We start from the raw sequence: 15,579 nt of genomic DNA, 5'->3' as shown, positions 1-15,579 counted from the left end.
AATGAGGAAGTGAATGAATCAACTTTTGGTGCTACACAAATTCTAAGATGAATCAAAGTAAGTTGGACTAAATGACTCATCAAATCAGTGATGATATATTTTTCATTAATTTAGGTAATAATTCGGTCGGTAGCAATTGTCAAAAGTTTAGAAAAATTAAAGGACGAGGGTCCCAAAATCACGATTTAGTTGGTAGGTCCAAACAAAGAAAGATTTACCCCAAGATTTGAGTAATTAAACATTATAAAAACAATTCCCTTCCCACCTATTTATTATATGTAAATATCTTTTTTCTACACATAAGCATCCATTATCAAAACATGTTCTTTTATGAGGAAGGGAAATGGAATAAATTTTAAATCTTTGAGAATGAGACCCTTTTGGTTGATTTTTTCAAATTAGAAAAATGATATTCCAAGATTTTAATTCATTAATTAGTTGTTCTGAGTGAGATATTTTAAATTCCCACTTTATTAAGTTATAAAAATGGCTACTTTTATAGATTTATGTACTGAATTACTAATTGACTATATTACTCTAATGTCTCGATCATATACAAAAAAAAACACTTGCACATTCTAATATTTTTTACGTGCATGTGTTTAATTTGTACTTTTGCATAAAAAAATTAATCATTTTCAACTAGAATAAAAAAGGAGATTCTTCTATAATACTAAATGTAATACACTAAATGACACAGTGAATGACGAAACCCAATTAACAATGTCACACGAAATAAATCCAATTATCATATTCCATTTTGTTTCAGTCACGGGAGAGAAAATCGTATAGTATATTTGGGTCATGTGAGTATGGTGTTAGGAAATAGAAACTTGGTATTTCAATTAATTATTGATGCATCGTTGGTTGTGTTTCGAATCCTTTGCAGCAGGCCGACATCATGTGAGAGGATTCAATCAGATTATACAGTGGCCCGTTACGAAGAAGATCTTAACCCACTAATTGTCAGAAGCCCATCTTCCAAGACCTCATACTTGTCCATATTTTACTTTCGATGCTTTATACATTTAAGAGTGTATATATCTATTTGATATATTCCATCACTTGAAGCAATTTGTCAGACCAAAGTATGGTACTCTACTATAGAGGCTAATGTAACAATACGATAAATCAAAAATCAATAAGGATTTAAGACTATAATTTATTGATTCATTTTACTTATAGATTAATTTATTGATTTATTTTACTTATAGATTAGAATATAACTCTAAGACGATATGATTGAATAATAAAGGTACTTAATACTTTAATTTAATGCGATAGTAAAGTCGTACTTCCTCCGTTCCCTCATAGTTGAGTCATTTTTCGATTTCTGGAAGTTTCTTCATAGTTGAGTCATTTTCATATATAGTACTCCCTCCGTCCGCGATTAGGAGTCCCGGTCACTTTTTATAATTTTAATCGAATTTAGGTTAAAATTGAAACCGAAAAACCGAAAACCGAACTAAACTGAAAAAACCGAAATTTCAAAACAAAACCGAAAAAAAAAAATAGTATATTCTAATAGGGATGTAATCAATTGCTAACTAATTACTAATCTCAAATTGAGACCAATTTTCAACCATTAGATTAGAAGATCTTGTGATTAATATAATGTCAAGTGTAATATATTTTAAATTTAAATAATTATTAATTAAATTAAAAGGGTATTAATGTCAAATCCTATATGTAGTAATTATAACTAACTACTTTCTCTCTCCTCAAAATCATCTCAAATCTTTAAATTTACGTAACTCTCTCAATTTAAATTATTTTTTCGCAAAAAATATATCAAATTAAAGATAATTTAATAAGGATTCCAACAAGATCTCAATTGCATATGTTCCGACGATGTTCGGGTGATGAAATTTGATAAATTATATTTCAATTTTCGTACATGTTGATAACCAGCTATTTTCAACAAATGCAACAAAAAATCTCAATATATTGTAAGCAAAATCTCAATATTATGCATGTCCAATCTCAATAAAAATGTGTTGATATTTTCTTGTCCTTGTGTTGATATTCTAATGTCATATTGTTGATATTTGTAATACACAATGTTGATATAAAAAACACTCACGAAAATTATCATATGATAACATAATGACGATATTACCCTTTTGTTGATATTTTGTCTACTATTTATTGAGATTTTGTGAGCTTTAATCTCATCCATTCATTTTAAAATCCAAGGGTGGAGATTTAGTCTTGATTTTGGATTAGGGTGCTATAGCCTATAAGCATTAGAATAGGACCCTATTCTAATATATCTAATTTATTTTATTTTATATATACTAATACAATATAAATATATATAATATAAAATTAATATAATATATATAATATTTATTATATAAAAATATATTAGAAGAATATATGTTATATATATGATATAATATACTAAATTAATAGGATAAAAATATATAAAAATATATTTAAAATATAATTCGGTTTTTCGATTTTTTTTTTCGCCCAAACCGAACCGAACCGAAAAACCGAAAAAACCGAACCAAATTTCAAAATTTCGGTTTGATTCGGTTCGGATATTCGGTTTTCGATTATTTTGCTCACCCCTATGCTCCTCCAATATTTAGAAACACAACAGTCAAATCATCTAAGGACAACTTAATAGCCAACCTCAAAAACATACTTGAGACTATCTCAAGTCTATATACACAATACCAACAATCCAATATAAAATTTCTCCATCACTGAAGCAAAATCGAAGCCCTACAAATCATTATAAATCAGAAATCAGAAATTTCTACCGATCAAAAATAGTGTATTTGAAATTCCCATTTGAGCAATATCAAGAGGCAACGATATTGCATCCTATTTAGCAAAGCACAAAGATTAGTCAAAGTGGGATTATTTCAATGATATTCCATCGCAGCGTTTTAAAATATTGAAGTAGTAGAAGGCAATATGGCACCAAAGGATGCGCTACAGAAACATTAGATGGTTAGAATTATAAAAAATAACCCTATAATTTAACAAGTGATTCATGCGTTCTCAAATTGCACTGACATTACTTGTTGTGTGGAAAGGGTGATGGCGCCAAGGAGACTCTATCTAATTAATTAATTTCAAACTTTTAAAGTTTTAATAAACAATTGGTAAAATAGAAGAGAGGTAGATAAAAAAATATAATTGGAGTATTGTTAGTGAATAATAAGGTCAGATGAAGTATTTGATTTAGGATTTATTAATTAAACAAATTTTAAATATTTTTTATATTTTAATAAAAATAAGATAAACGTATCATAGGCTTGTGTTAAAATGACAACCCCTCTTAAAGTGACACCGTGACACCACTTATACAACAATATTATAAATGTTACACAACAATCTATAGATTGTTGTATAGTGTGTCGGATATTGTTGGACAAGAAAAATTGTTGTATAAAAAGCAACAAATTGCTGGCTGAGTTTTTCAGATTTTTTTTTGACACGTAGCATCTTATTATTCGTCCACGTGTATAAATGATTGGCTAAAAATGATGGTATGGTGTTATTTTAAAGGGTTGTGGCACCCTAACATATCACACGTATCATATTTTTATAATATCATCTTATAGTCTAGTTTTAATATTTAATCTTATTTACCAAACAATTATATTATTAATTTAATCTTACTACTTTTATCTCAATTCATTAGAGATTAGTTTCATTTTCACTTTATAAATACGCTAACAAAATTCAACACAAGTCCATTTAAACGATCACTTTTCTTCATCGTGATTCAAACGCTATCCAAAAATAAGCAACTTTCAAAAATCAAAATAAACAGCTGTCCATTTCAAGTCACGGCAAATAAATTTTATTGCAACACGTTGTAGTAAGGTCAAACAGATATGGGCCCACTTCCACTCGTGTGGTGTGGGCCCACTTTCCTCCTATTGCGAAACCAGGTTTTGTGGGGGCGACGGCCCAAACCACGTCATTTTTCGATTATTTAATTATGACTAATCAAATACCTTAATTAATAAATATCCTTCTGATTAAATCCCACCTCCCCACTATTATTTGCTTGCCTCTTAGTCTTACCAAAATAAATTAATAAAATAAATTAATTACTACATGAAAAAAGTTGGAGCGATTTAGTTTATTGGAAATCTTTGTCAAAATTCATAAGGGCGACTTATTGATAATGACAATTCTACCTAAATAGCAACTATTTTTGTTTGCATTCATTTGAAATACGATCAGAAGATGTAGCACAATCAGAAGCATTGAAATATAATCAAGTGGAATAAATGGACATAATAGTAGTTGTTCTAGCCGACCAATAAGTAGGTAAGATTTCATGTGTAATTGGCTGAATTATTTCTTCATTTCTAATATCCATTTTTTTTATTTTTAAGTAACAAAAGGTGTGTATATCATGTATATACTGTTTACAATGTCAGCAATCAATTAAAAAAATAATCAATATGACAATAATGTATGCTTATAATTAACTATATACTGTATTACTCTCTCCGTCCCAGATAATTCATCCCAATTTTCCATTTCGGTCCGTCCCACATAATTTGTCTCATTTCACTTTTATCATTTTTGGTAGTGGATAACATATTCCACTAACTCATTTCTACTCACATTTTATTATAAAACTAATATATAAAGTTAGGACCCACGTTCCATTAACTTTTTCAACTCACTTTTTATTACAATTCTTAAAATCTGTGCCCGATCAAAGTGACTCGAATTATCCGGGACCGGGGGAGTAACTTTTTTACTCCCCAAAAACTACTACTCCTTGAATTAATCATTATTGTATACATACCTCTGGGTATATGCAGTACGCTTTAATATGATAATACATTTATATGATGATATATAATATTGTCTCTTATAACAACAAAATATCATGCATCATAAAGATAAAGTAATTATATTGATTAATATGATAATACATTTATTTATACGTATATGTAGAGGTGTGTTAGGGTGCACCACTGTTAAAGTGACAATGTGACAATAAGTAACATGCAATCTACAACACATATGCAAGCAATATGTGATACAAAGGCAAGCAATTCGGTATATGGTTTAAAGCAATATGAGATACGAAATCAAAGCACTATGGTGACATCATTGTTGAAATGACAATCTAGGCAAGTAATCTGCGATACATAGACAAACAACTCGGCATATGGTTTCAAGCAATCTGCGATACAAAATCAAATATAATCAAGCAATCTACGATACGTAGGCAAGCAAGCATGCCACGTCGCAGGCTAAAGCTGAATCTGCTCATAAATCTAACGGTAGTCCTTAGTGGTACAATGTGATCTTAAATGCTGTTGTTATTTTAACACAAATCCATACATATATGTATATATGTACGATATGCGTTAATATGAATGCCTTCTATGGAGTATATGATAATACTACCTCCGTCCCCCAAATATTGACATACTTTGACCCGACACGGGTTTTAAGAAATGTAATGGAAAGTGAGTTGAAAAAGTTAGTGGCATGTGGGTCCTACTTTTAAAGTATTACTAGTTTTATAATAAAATGTGAGTATGAAAGAGTTATGGAATATGGGGGTTCACTACCAAAAATGGTAAAAAGTGAAGTGTGTCAAACTTTCAGAGACGAACCGAAATGGTAAAATGTGTCAAACTTTGAGGGACGTAGGTAGTATTATTTTTTATAACAACCATGCATGATATCACATAAAGATAAATTATTTATATTAATTAATAGGAGGGGAAATTCTAGTACTACAGTTTTTTTTATCTATTAGATTCGAGTCTTAGCTATCACTTTTTATTGCATTAAAATATCTAAATTGAATGAAATTTTCACCATCTAAAATCAAGCAATGCAACCAATTCTTGTTTTTTTCTAAATAGAACGAGGGGCCCATTTGCAATTTCCTTTTTCTTGTTGATTGAAATAGTGGGTCGCTTTTCTTAAAGGAAATAAAAAATACTCCTACAAAATAAAATAAAGAACGGTGCAAAAATCAGCAAGTTTTCATTGCGTGGATTCCGCTTCTCCTTTTTTTCTCTTTAAAATACTCTTATAAGTTTCCGTTAAAATGACAATCCTTCTTAAAGTGATACCATGACATTACTTATACAACAATATTATAAACGCTACACAACAATATTCAATACAGTAGGCAGCAATCTATAGATTGTTGTCTAGCGTGTTGAATATTGTTGTTCAAGAAAAATTGATGTATAAGGTATTAAATATTGCTGCCCGTCTCTTTTTAATCCTTGAAAAAAAAAAATTGGCCACGTGGCAGCTTATTAATTTTAAGGGGTGGTGGCACCTTAACACACCCCTACTCTTATATTTATAAAATTTAATTTCTATTTAGAAAATGACAAGTCCATCTCACCAACAAATTCAGAAACTGACATTTTCTTTTTCTTATACACAAATATATATACAATTTTTGTTTCCATCTAACCAAAAATCACTATTTCTGTTTTTGATGAGAATCTATTAAAAGTGAAAGGTGTAAAGAATACGATTCACTCGTGCGGTGTGCTGTGGAAAGAATACAGACAAAATGTGCCCTATCTCAACTACATATATATATGCATACAAAATATTTATGCATATCTAGAGAGAGAAAATTAAACTATAAATATTTAATAAATTTACAACATCAAACCCTAAGTCCCGCGCCCCGTGCCTAATGTCACATAAGATTATTAATTTATAATGCAACCACTTTCCAAGAATTCTACCTTAAAATAAATAAATAAATTTTGTCTTGCCCATTATAGGGAGTATAATATTATGTGGAGAAAAAACTGTAGAATTCCCAAAACTTTGATTTAATTATAGTGTGTTTACAGTGGTGGCAGACTCGAGATTTATTACTCCAACGACCACTTTGAATTGTTAATTAATTGTGGATTAATTAATTTCCCTTTTAATTTTTCTCAAATTTGATGGATTATTTGCTATATTAAATGTATAGGATCTTGCTTAAATTCTTCTCCAAAGATCACGCACGCATGCTTGTATTGACCCCTTTTTCAATCTAAAATGTTTAATAAGAAATTTGAAATGGTGTTAATTTTGTAGATAATTATGAATTAAAGTTTGACTTATCGACTTATTCATGGACTTAAATTATACGTTTTGTTTTACCAACTTTATGCGCTTGAAGATAAGATTTTGTAATTTTGTGATAATATAATTAGTTAATACTAACATATCCATATTATTATTATTATTATTATTATTATTATTATTATAAGTCATACACTGCACAATGCCAGAAAAATAGGTTCATCAATACTTTAATAGACCAAATAGTTTGCATAAATGCAAAAACTCAAACCACTCTTTTACGGAGTAAATAAAACATGGAGTACTATTTATTACTACTTTAATTCACTCAATCTATAGTCCAATTTGAATCGATTGCATTGTATGTGCCTAATGATAACTGAATTGAGAGGGTTGTTTTAAAAACCATAGTATTAATTAAATCAATTGTATGTTTATGGAATTATGGTAATGATAAATGAATTGTTTCAAAAATAAATACTACTCCTTACTATTAAACTTTTTACCATAACCCAAATAAAATCAAGTTAATAGCATTCAGATATTATTATTGTTAAAAAGATAAAGAAATATGAAGGACTTGTATTTCTACACAAAAGAATCACCGCAACTAAAGGTAAGCATTCAGATTTTCGATCGAATTATTATCTAATTTGAACCAATCCAAAAATCTCAAGTTTTATGAAAAAATGAATCAAATCCAATTTTAATTGTTTGAAAAATCCGAAATCCGAACTACAAAATCCGATCCAAAACGAAAAAAATCCAAAATTGCATAAAAATAATGTAAAAATAAGAAAAATTCGAAAACCCCAAACCAAAAAACCTACTCCACAAAGTTGTAATTATATAAACTTATATTTCAGATTTATTTAAAATTTGAATAGAATTAGATTTCAAAATTCTATTTCATTCGAATTAGATTTTCAAAATTAAGTAAGTAAGAAAAAGACAGAAATAGAGGAGTCTGTTGCAGTGGAGAAACACTCAGCAATTAAATTACATGGTGACGAAGACGTAGATTCCCCGTAACCCTTTCCTCTTCCTCTTCCCCTCTTTCTCTCTACATTCTACAGTCACAGAGAATCAAATCCCAAGTTTGACCACTACAACACAAAAAGCCTCTAAAAATCTTCCTCTTCCTCTCCAAAATGAGAGTATTTGATACACTCTTTGTTTATTCCATCTGGAGAAATCAACACCCAAATTGCATTTTTTTACAATATTACTAACAATTTGTCTCTGATTTCCGACCACTCTGAACATCGTACCCAAAAGCCAAGACCTTGTCTCTGATTTCTCAATTCATCTCTCTCAATTTGGATACAGCCTCTCTCTTCATTCTTCACAGGACTCTGCAAATCAACAAACACCTGCTCTGCTCTGCTCACCAAAAGGTTTGATTTTGGCTTTTCTTGCTTTCTTCCTTATTTTAGATACCTATTTTTACTCAATTCAATTTTGATTATGCAGATGTGAATACAATTAATATACTCCACCACAGAAATAAATAGACGACGATGAACAGACTATCTCCATCTGCTTTTCTCGTGATTCTATTCATGGAATTCTGCCTCACTGGATTAAATGCTGCTTCGGATAACAATGGCGGCGAGGCTGCGGTTCTGCTATCCTTCAAGCGCTCTTCAATCCAAGCTGATCCGAAGCGCTTCCTGGATAACTGGTCGCCGTCGTCTTCCGCGCCCTGCGGTTGGAGAGGCGTCTCCTGCTCCGACGACGGCAGGCTCTACCGCCTCGACTTCACCAATGCGGGATTAACCGGCCGCCTCCGCATCTCCGACCTCGCGCCGCTCCCCGCCCTCACCGCGCTTCTCTTCGCCGGGAATTCATTCGACGGAAATCTCTCCGGAGATTCATGCAGATTTGAATCGATTGATCTCTCGGCGAACAAATTCACCGATTTAGGGCTTGTGGCGCAGTTGCTTTCCAGTTGCGGAAATTTGAATCTGTTGAATTTCTCAAGCAATAAGCTCGTTGGGAAGCTGGAGAGCTCTTTTCCGGCGAGTAAAAGCCTCGAGGTTTTGGATCTCTCCGGCAACCGATTGGACGGGGAATTGCCGGCTGCGTTGTTCAAAAACTCACCGTCGTTGAAAGTCCTTGATTTGTCGAGGAATAACTTCACCGGCAATCTCTTCAATTTGGATTTTAGGTCAATTTCGAATCTCACTCTGCTCAATCTCTCTCGCAACAGCTTCTCCGCCACCGGTTTTCCGGCGACCCTACCTTACTGCCAGGGCCTCCAAACGCTGGATTTAAGCCACAATTTTATCAAGCTGAGGATTCCGGGTGATTTGCTTGCGAAGATGATGAATTTGAAGCAGCTTGTTCTAGCCAACAACGGCTTCTTCGGTGAGATTCCGCAGCAATTGGGGGAAATTTGCAGGTCGTTGCAGGTTCTAGATCTTTCCAACAATCAGTTAACCGGGGAGCTTCCTTCAACCTTCATCAATTGTAATCAGCTCGAAACTCTCAAACTCAGCACCAATCAGCTCTCGGGCGGATTTCTCGATACTGTGGTGAGCTCCATCACAAGCCTCAAGTATCTATCCGTGGCGTTCAACAACATCTCCGGCGAAGTGCCGCCGTCGCTCATTAACTGCACTCGGCTTCTGGCTCTAGACCTCAGTTCCAATAATTTCACCGGAAATGTGCCTTCGGTGCTCTGCTCCGGTGATTCCGTTCTCGAAAGACTGTTGCTGGCAAACAATTATCTCTCCGGCGAGGTCCCGCCGGAGCTCGGGCGGTGTAAAAATTTAAAAAGCATTGATCTCAGCTTCAACAAACTCCGCGGCTCGATTCCACCGGAGATTTGGATGCTGCCGGAGATATCGGATATAGTAATGTGGGCGAACAATCTGAGCGGTCAAATCCCGGAAGGCATTTGCATCAACGGTGGGAATCTCCAGACTCTGATCCTCAACAACAATTTCATCACCGGAGCTCTGCCACAGTCCATTGTCAACTGCACTAATCTAATTTGGGTGTCATTGTCAAGCAACCGCCTCTCCGGCGAAATCCCTCAAGAAATAGGCAACTTAGTCAACCTAGCAATCCTCCAGCTGGGGAACAATTCCCTCACCGGAGCAATTCCGCCGCGAATTGGTGACTGCCGGAGCCTCATATGGCTCGATCTCAACAGCAACGAGCTCCGGGGACCTCTGCCCCCGGAGCTCGCTTCCCAGACTGGCCTCATAGTCCCTGGAGTCGTCTCCGGGAAGCAGTTTGCGTTTGTCCGAAACGAAGGGGGAACACAATGTCGCGGCGCGGGTGGTTTGGTCGAGTTCGAAGGGATTCGTCCTGATAGACTGGCGAATTTTCCGATGGTGCACGCGTGTCCTTCGACGAGGATTTATTCCGGGATGACGGTTTACACATTTGGTGGCAATGGCAGCATGATCTACCTTGATCTGTCATACAATCAGCTCTCAGGTGCAATCCCTTCAAGCTTAGGCTCAATGGTCTATCTTCAGGTTTTGAATTTGGGGCATAATGATTTAAGTGGTGAGATACCATCTAGTTTTGGAGGATTAAAGAGTGCTGGTGTTCTTGATCTCTCTCATAACAATCTTCAAGGATTCATCCCTGGATCATTAGGTGGTTTGACATTCCTCAGTGATCTTGATGTTTCAAACAATAATTTATCTGGTTTGATTCCTTCTGGGGGGCAGCTTACCACATTTCCAGCAGCAAGATATGAGAACAACTCTCTCCTCTGTGGGGTTCCCTTGCCGCCTTGCGGATCGACGAGCGGGGGCCATGGCCCCCACTCGTCGTCGAGGGAGAAGAGGCGGAGCATGGCTGTCGGGATGGTGATCGGGATCATGGCCTCAGTCACGTGTATAATGCTGCTTCTGTACGCGCTGTACAGAGCGAAACGGAGCCAGATGAAGGACGAGAAGCGGGATAAATACATCGACAGCCTCCCGACCTCCGGCAGCAGCAGCTGGAAGCTCTCCAGCGTGCCCGAGCCTCTTAGCATCAATGTGGCTACTTTCGAGAAGCCCCTGAAGAAGCTGACGTTCGCGCATCTCCTTGAGGCCACGAACGGGTTCAGCTCCGAGAGTTTGATCGGGTCTGGCGGGTTTGGGGACGTGTACAAGGCGCAGCTTAGGGATGGGAGCGTTGTGGCGATCAAGAAACTGATCCATGTCACCGGGCAGGGCGACCGGGAGTTCATGGCGGAGATGGAGACAATAGGGAAAATCAAGCACAGGAATCTGGTGCCATTGCTTGGTTATTGTAGGGTTGGGGAGGAGAGGCTGTTAGTGTATGAATACATGAAATGGGGGAGTTTGGAGGCTGTGGTTCATGACAAGGACAAGATCGGCGGGGCGAGTCTCGACTGGGCCGCGCGTAAAAAGATCGCAGTGGGGTCCGCCAGAGGGCTGGCGTTCCTCCACCACAGCTGCATCCCGCACATCATCCACCGCGACATGAAGTCGAGCAACGTCCTCCTCGACGAGAAGCTCGAGGCGAGGGTGTCGGATTTCGGGATGGCGAGGCTGGTGAACGCGCTCGACACGCATTTGAGCGTGAGCACGCTGGCGGGGACGCCCGGGTACGTGCCCCCGGAGTACTACCAGAGCTTCAGGTGCACGACGAAGGGGGACGTGTACAGCTACGGGGTGGTGCTGCTGGAGCTGCTGTCGGGGAAGAGGCCGATCGACAGGGCGGAGTTCGGGGAGGACAACAACCTGGTGGGGTGGGCGAAGCAGAAGCACAAGGAGAGGAGGAGCGACGAGATATTGGATCCGCAGCTGGTGACGAGCCTGTCGGGGGACGCGGAGCTGTACCATTACCTGCAGGTGGCGTTCGAGTGCCTGGACGACAAGCCGAACCGGAGGCCGACGATGATTCAGGTGATGGCTAAGTTTAAGGAGCTGCAGCCGGATTCGGAGACGGACACTCTTGATGAGATGTCGTTTAAGGATTCGGTTATTCATGAATCTCCTTAATTAGCTCTATAAACTCACTGTATATATCTTTCATTGCTTCTTTTTTAGGACTACCATTTTGTTTGTGTCCTGTGCCAAATTTTGTCCATTCATCATATTGTATTTCTGTGACAGTTTTGTTAGAATTCAATCCTTTGTATGCAAGTCCATAAAAAGTGATCCCATAAAAGTATTTTAGAAATATGTTTCATGCAAAAAGTTATTAGTTGAACTTATGTTCCTGTATTATAATTCGAATAATTTTTCACTAAAGAAAATGAATAACGATGAAAGAAACTATAGATCATTGGGCCAAGAGCTATTTGGACTGAAAATCAATTTGTTTGGACATTTGAAATTTAGAAACCTATATATTGTGTAAAAAGGTTTAAAACAAAAGAACAAAGCGACGGCAGGTCTCTTTAATTAGCCAATTTGACTGCAAGTTAAAGTTTAAGACCACCTCAGAGTGGTGCTTTAACCCTTTGGTATCATATCAATGCCAAGCCAGCCATTAACTGAGGCTGACTCTTGGGGCGGAGCCAGAAATTCAATTTAGGAGTGACAAAAAAAAAATACATGAAGAAATTTTAGAAGTCTGAGGTGGGGTATTTATAAAGGAAATTAAAAAAATTTAAACATTAATCAACAAATTAGTACTCCCTCTGTACCATAGTAATAGAGTCATTTGCCGTTTTGGTACGTTTCATAGTAATAAAGTCCTTTCTCTTTTTAGCAAAAGTCAACACATTTTTTCACACCTACTTTACTATCTTTTACTTCTTTCTCTCTTTATCTCTCTATCTTTTTCATTTTTCATTTTATTCTCCCTTTACTTAACTCACCTTAACACAATTTTTCTTAATCTCCGTGCCGAAAAGAAACGTCTCCATTACTATGGATCGGAGAGAGTATAAGTGAAATATATAGAGGTTTATTATCACCAAGTGGATCCGCCCCCTGGGCGAGTGCACGATAATCTGGCATGTGTGATTGCGCTATAAGGCGCACTTTGGCTTGACATGAATTTTGTGAAAAGGAATTTGCTTAATGTCACCTATTTTATTGTAAAAGCACCAATAATGTGTGGTCTCAACGTACCTTTATTTGGCATCCCATTGATTGCGGAAAATTGGGAAAGATTAATGTTATCTATCTTTCTAAGCCTTTTTCACATGAAGTATAAACCAACCATGTATATGCTATATTCTGCAAAATTTATTATTTATTCACTATTCTTTTAAAGTTTGAACCCAATCACAAAAAGGTTTATTCAGATTTCAGACCATGCAAATTGATGATAACTTCCAATCTTAGATTTTCGTATTTATCATATATACGAGGCGTGCACACTTACAACTCTGATGTGTGTACATTTTGAAGGATTATAATAAATTAAAATACTAATAAAAAATTTAATCTGTTATAAGATATAGTAGTACATGTCTCACGCATAATAATTTGAAATTAAAATATAGAATACCGACAGAAACAAAAGAGGATAAACATATGATCCAACATGTTCCGTGATATAATACCGCCTTTGATTGCTTACGTTGATTAAGGTCTTAATTACTCTTTTGATTCCTCAAATCAACTTTTAGTCTCAGTGCTTTGTGAATATATAAATATGTTTGACTCGGTCTTCTGACCTTTCTTTTAAATAGAAGTACTGGGATGTATTAAGATGACGACCCTCTTTATTGTAACATGATACCACTATTTTAGGTTATTGGATCTAAAAATTGTGTGCTTGTCATGCTGCCACGTGTAAAAACACGGAGGGGTAAAATAGAAAATTTCTAATTTTACATTACCAGATTGCAGTGTTGTTCATTGAACATTGCAGTCTTACCACAACAATATTGCAGTTTACCACGACTGAAATATCTAATACAGTAGACTGCAAACCCGTGTTTTTTCACGAAACTTAATCTTAGGTGTCCATAAATGAGATCTAATGGATTATATTGGTGGTATGGTGTTATCCTATCTATGGTGACACCATAGTGCACCCCTAGAAGTACTCCCTCCGTTCCCTCATAGTTGAAGCGGAACTTTTTGGCACCGGGTTTAAGAAATGAATGTTGAGTGTGTTAAATAAATAGATAAAAAAGTAAGAAAGAGAAAAAGGTAGAGAGAATAAAGTAAAAAGTGAATAAAGTAGAGAGAATAAAGTAAGAGAGAGTAAAGTAAGAAAGAGGAAAAAGTTACTATAAATGGAAATGACTCAACTATGAGGAAACTTTCCGAAATGGAAAAATGACTCAACTATGAAGGAACTGAGGGAGTATTTCTTTATAGCTGCAGATGAGTTTTCTAAGATCATTTCCAATCATTTAGCATAAACTATCAATTTTAGTGAATAATCGTATTATATTAAAAAATGTATCTATATAGTCTATTGTTTATTAAATAAAATTCATCAGTCCACTAATTAAGTGAGGCAAAGTAGTTTAAGTAAGATCCTTAATTAAGCGAAGCAAATTAATTGATTCTATTTGTCAAACACATACAAATAATTTAGTGCAATTCATTAGTCAATGTTATATTTATGTAGTGGAAACCAAATCCAATTTTGCTCAACGACAATTTAATGGCGCGACTAAGATTTTTGGCCAATTATACCAATTTAATGGCCTATGTATCTCACTTATTAAACCCCCCACCAATTAAATTTAAATAAGTCCAATTATTATGATTAAATCGTATGATTATTAACGTCTAACTGACTTCTCAAACCCAATTATTAAGCAAGTTCAATTATCAAGGCCCATTTTTACCTATCAAATAAATATATACTACTACTCCACCTCTCAATCAGACAATCACGATATACATTTTTCATGACTCGTGATTTTTAATATAGTTATTTAGTGGATTAAATATGAAGAAAAATATGATTTCAGTTTTGTATAAGAATGAGAGAAAATATAAATTTTATTCTAATTAAATAAGATGACATCTTTTAACAAAAATAAAAAATGGATATATTAAATGAGATGGTGGAAGAACTTTTTAAGTATATACACTTTCACCATTGCTTCTTTTTTTCTCGCAAGTTTTCAATCTTCACATATCATTTTCTATCCACTTTAAAAATACTTATAGCATTGACTTTAAATATAATTTTTTAAAAGATTTTGTGTTTGTGAAATGTGAACAATTCAAATGCATGCAATACAAACACATGCATTTGAATTGTTTTAAAGTTTAAACATAAAAAAATTGCATATTTTTTTGACGAATCTACACTGCAAAATGTGTTTTGGCTTTTTGCGCACGAGTGGATATGATCATATATTTTATGATATAGAATAAAGTAATTCATACAAATAATAAGAAGTAAATGTTTGAAAAAATTTCATATACATTCCATTTCAATATTCTACCATAGACCAATCAAGATTGATATTTGTCACAGATTTTCATTGTATATGATCCAAAAGTCCCATTATATTGTAAAGTTAATTACACTATTCATTGGGTGTTCTATGTCTACCAATAACATTATAATTGCACAGTTGAATATAAATTTGTTGATAAGATGGAGCAAATCATAACATCTCATGAC

At 35.1% G+C, this 15,579-nt stretch overlaps 1 protein-coding gene across 1 annotated transcript; it reads left to right on the top strand.

Annotated features, from left to right (window-relative positions):
• The first annotated feature begins 8,042 nt into the window (after positions 1 to 8,042).
• LOC125198178 (serine/threonine-protein kinase BRI1-like 1) lies at positions 8,043 to 12,241 on the top strand. Its single transcript, XM_048096597.2, has 2 exons — positions 8,043 to 8,447; positions 8,524 to 12,241. Exon 2 carries the CDS (start codon positions 8,571 to 8,573, stop codon positions 12,024 to 12,026), a length of 3,456 nt encoding a protein of 1,151 aa, XP_047952554.2. The 5' UTR covers positions 8,043 to 8,447; positions 8,524 to 8,570; the 3' UTR covers positions 12,027 to 12,241.
• Positions 12,242 to 15,579: the final 3,338 nt, after the last annotated feature.

The sequence above is a fragment of the Salvia hispanica genome, chromosome 1 (genome assembly GCF_029641045.1).
Source record: "Salvia hispanica isolate PSC_SH4W2 chromosome 1, Shi_PSC_v1, whole genome shotgun sequence".
In the NCBI taxonomy this organism is placed as follows: Eukaryota; Viridiplantae; Streptophyta; class Magnoliopsida; order Lamiales; family Lamiaceae; genus Salvia; species Salvia hispanica.
This window is presented reverse-complemented; position numbering and strand designations above follow the sequence as displayed.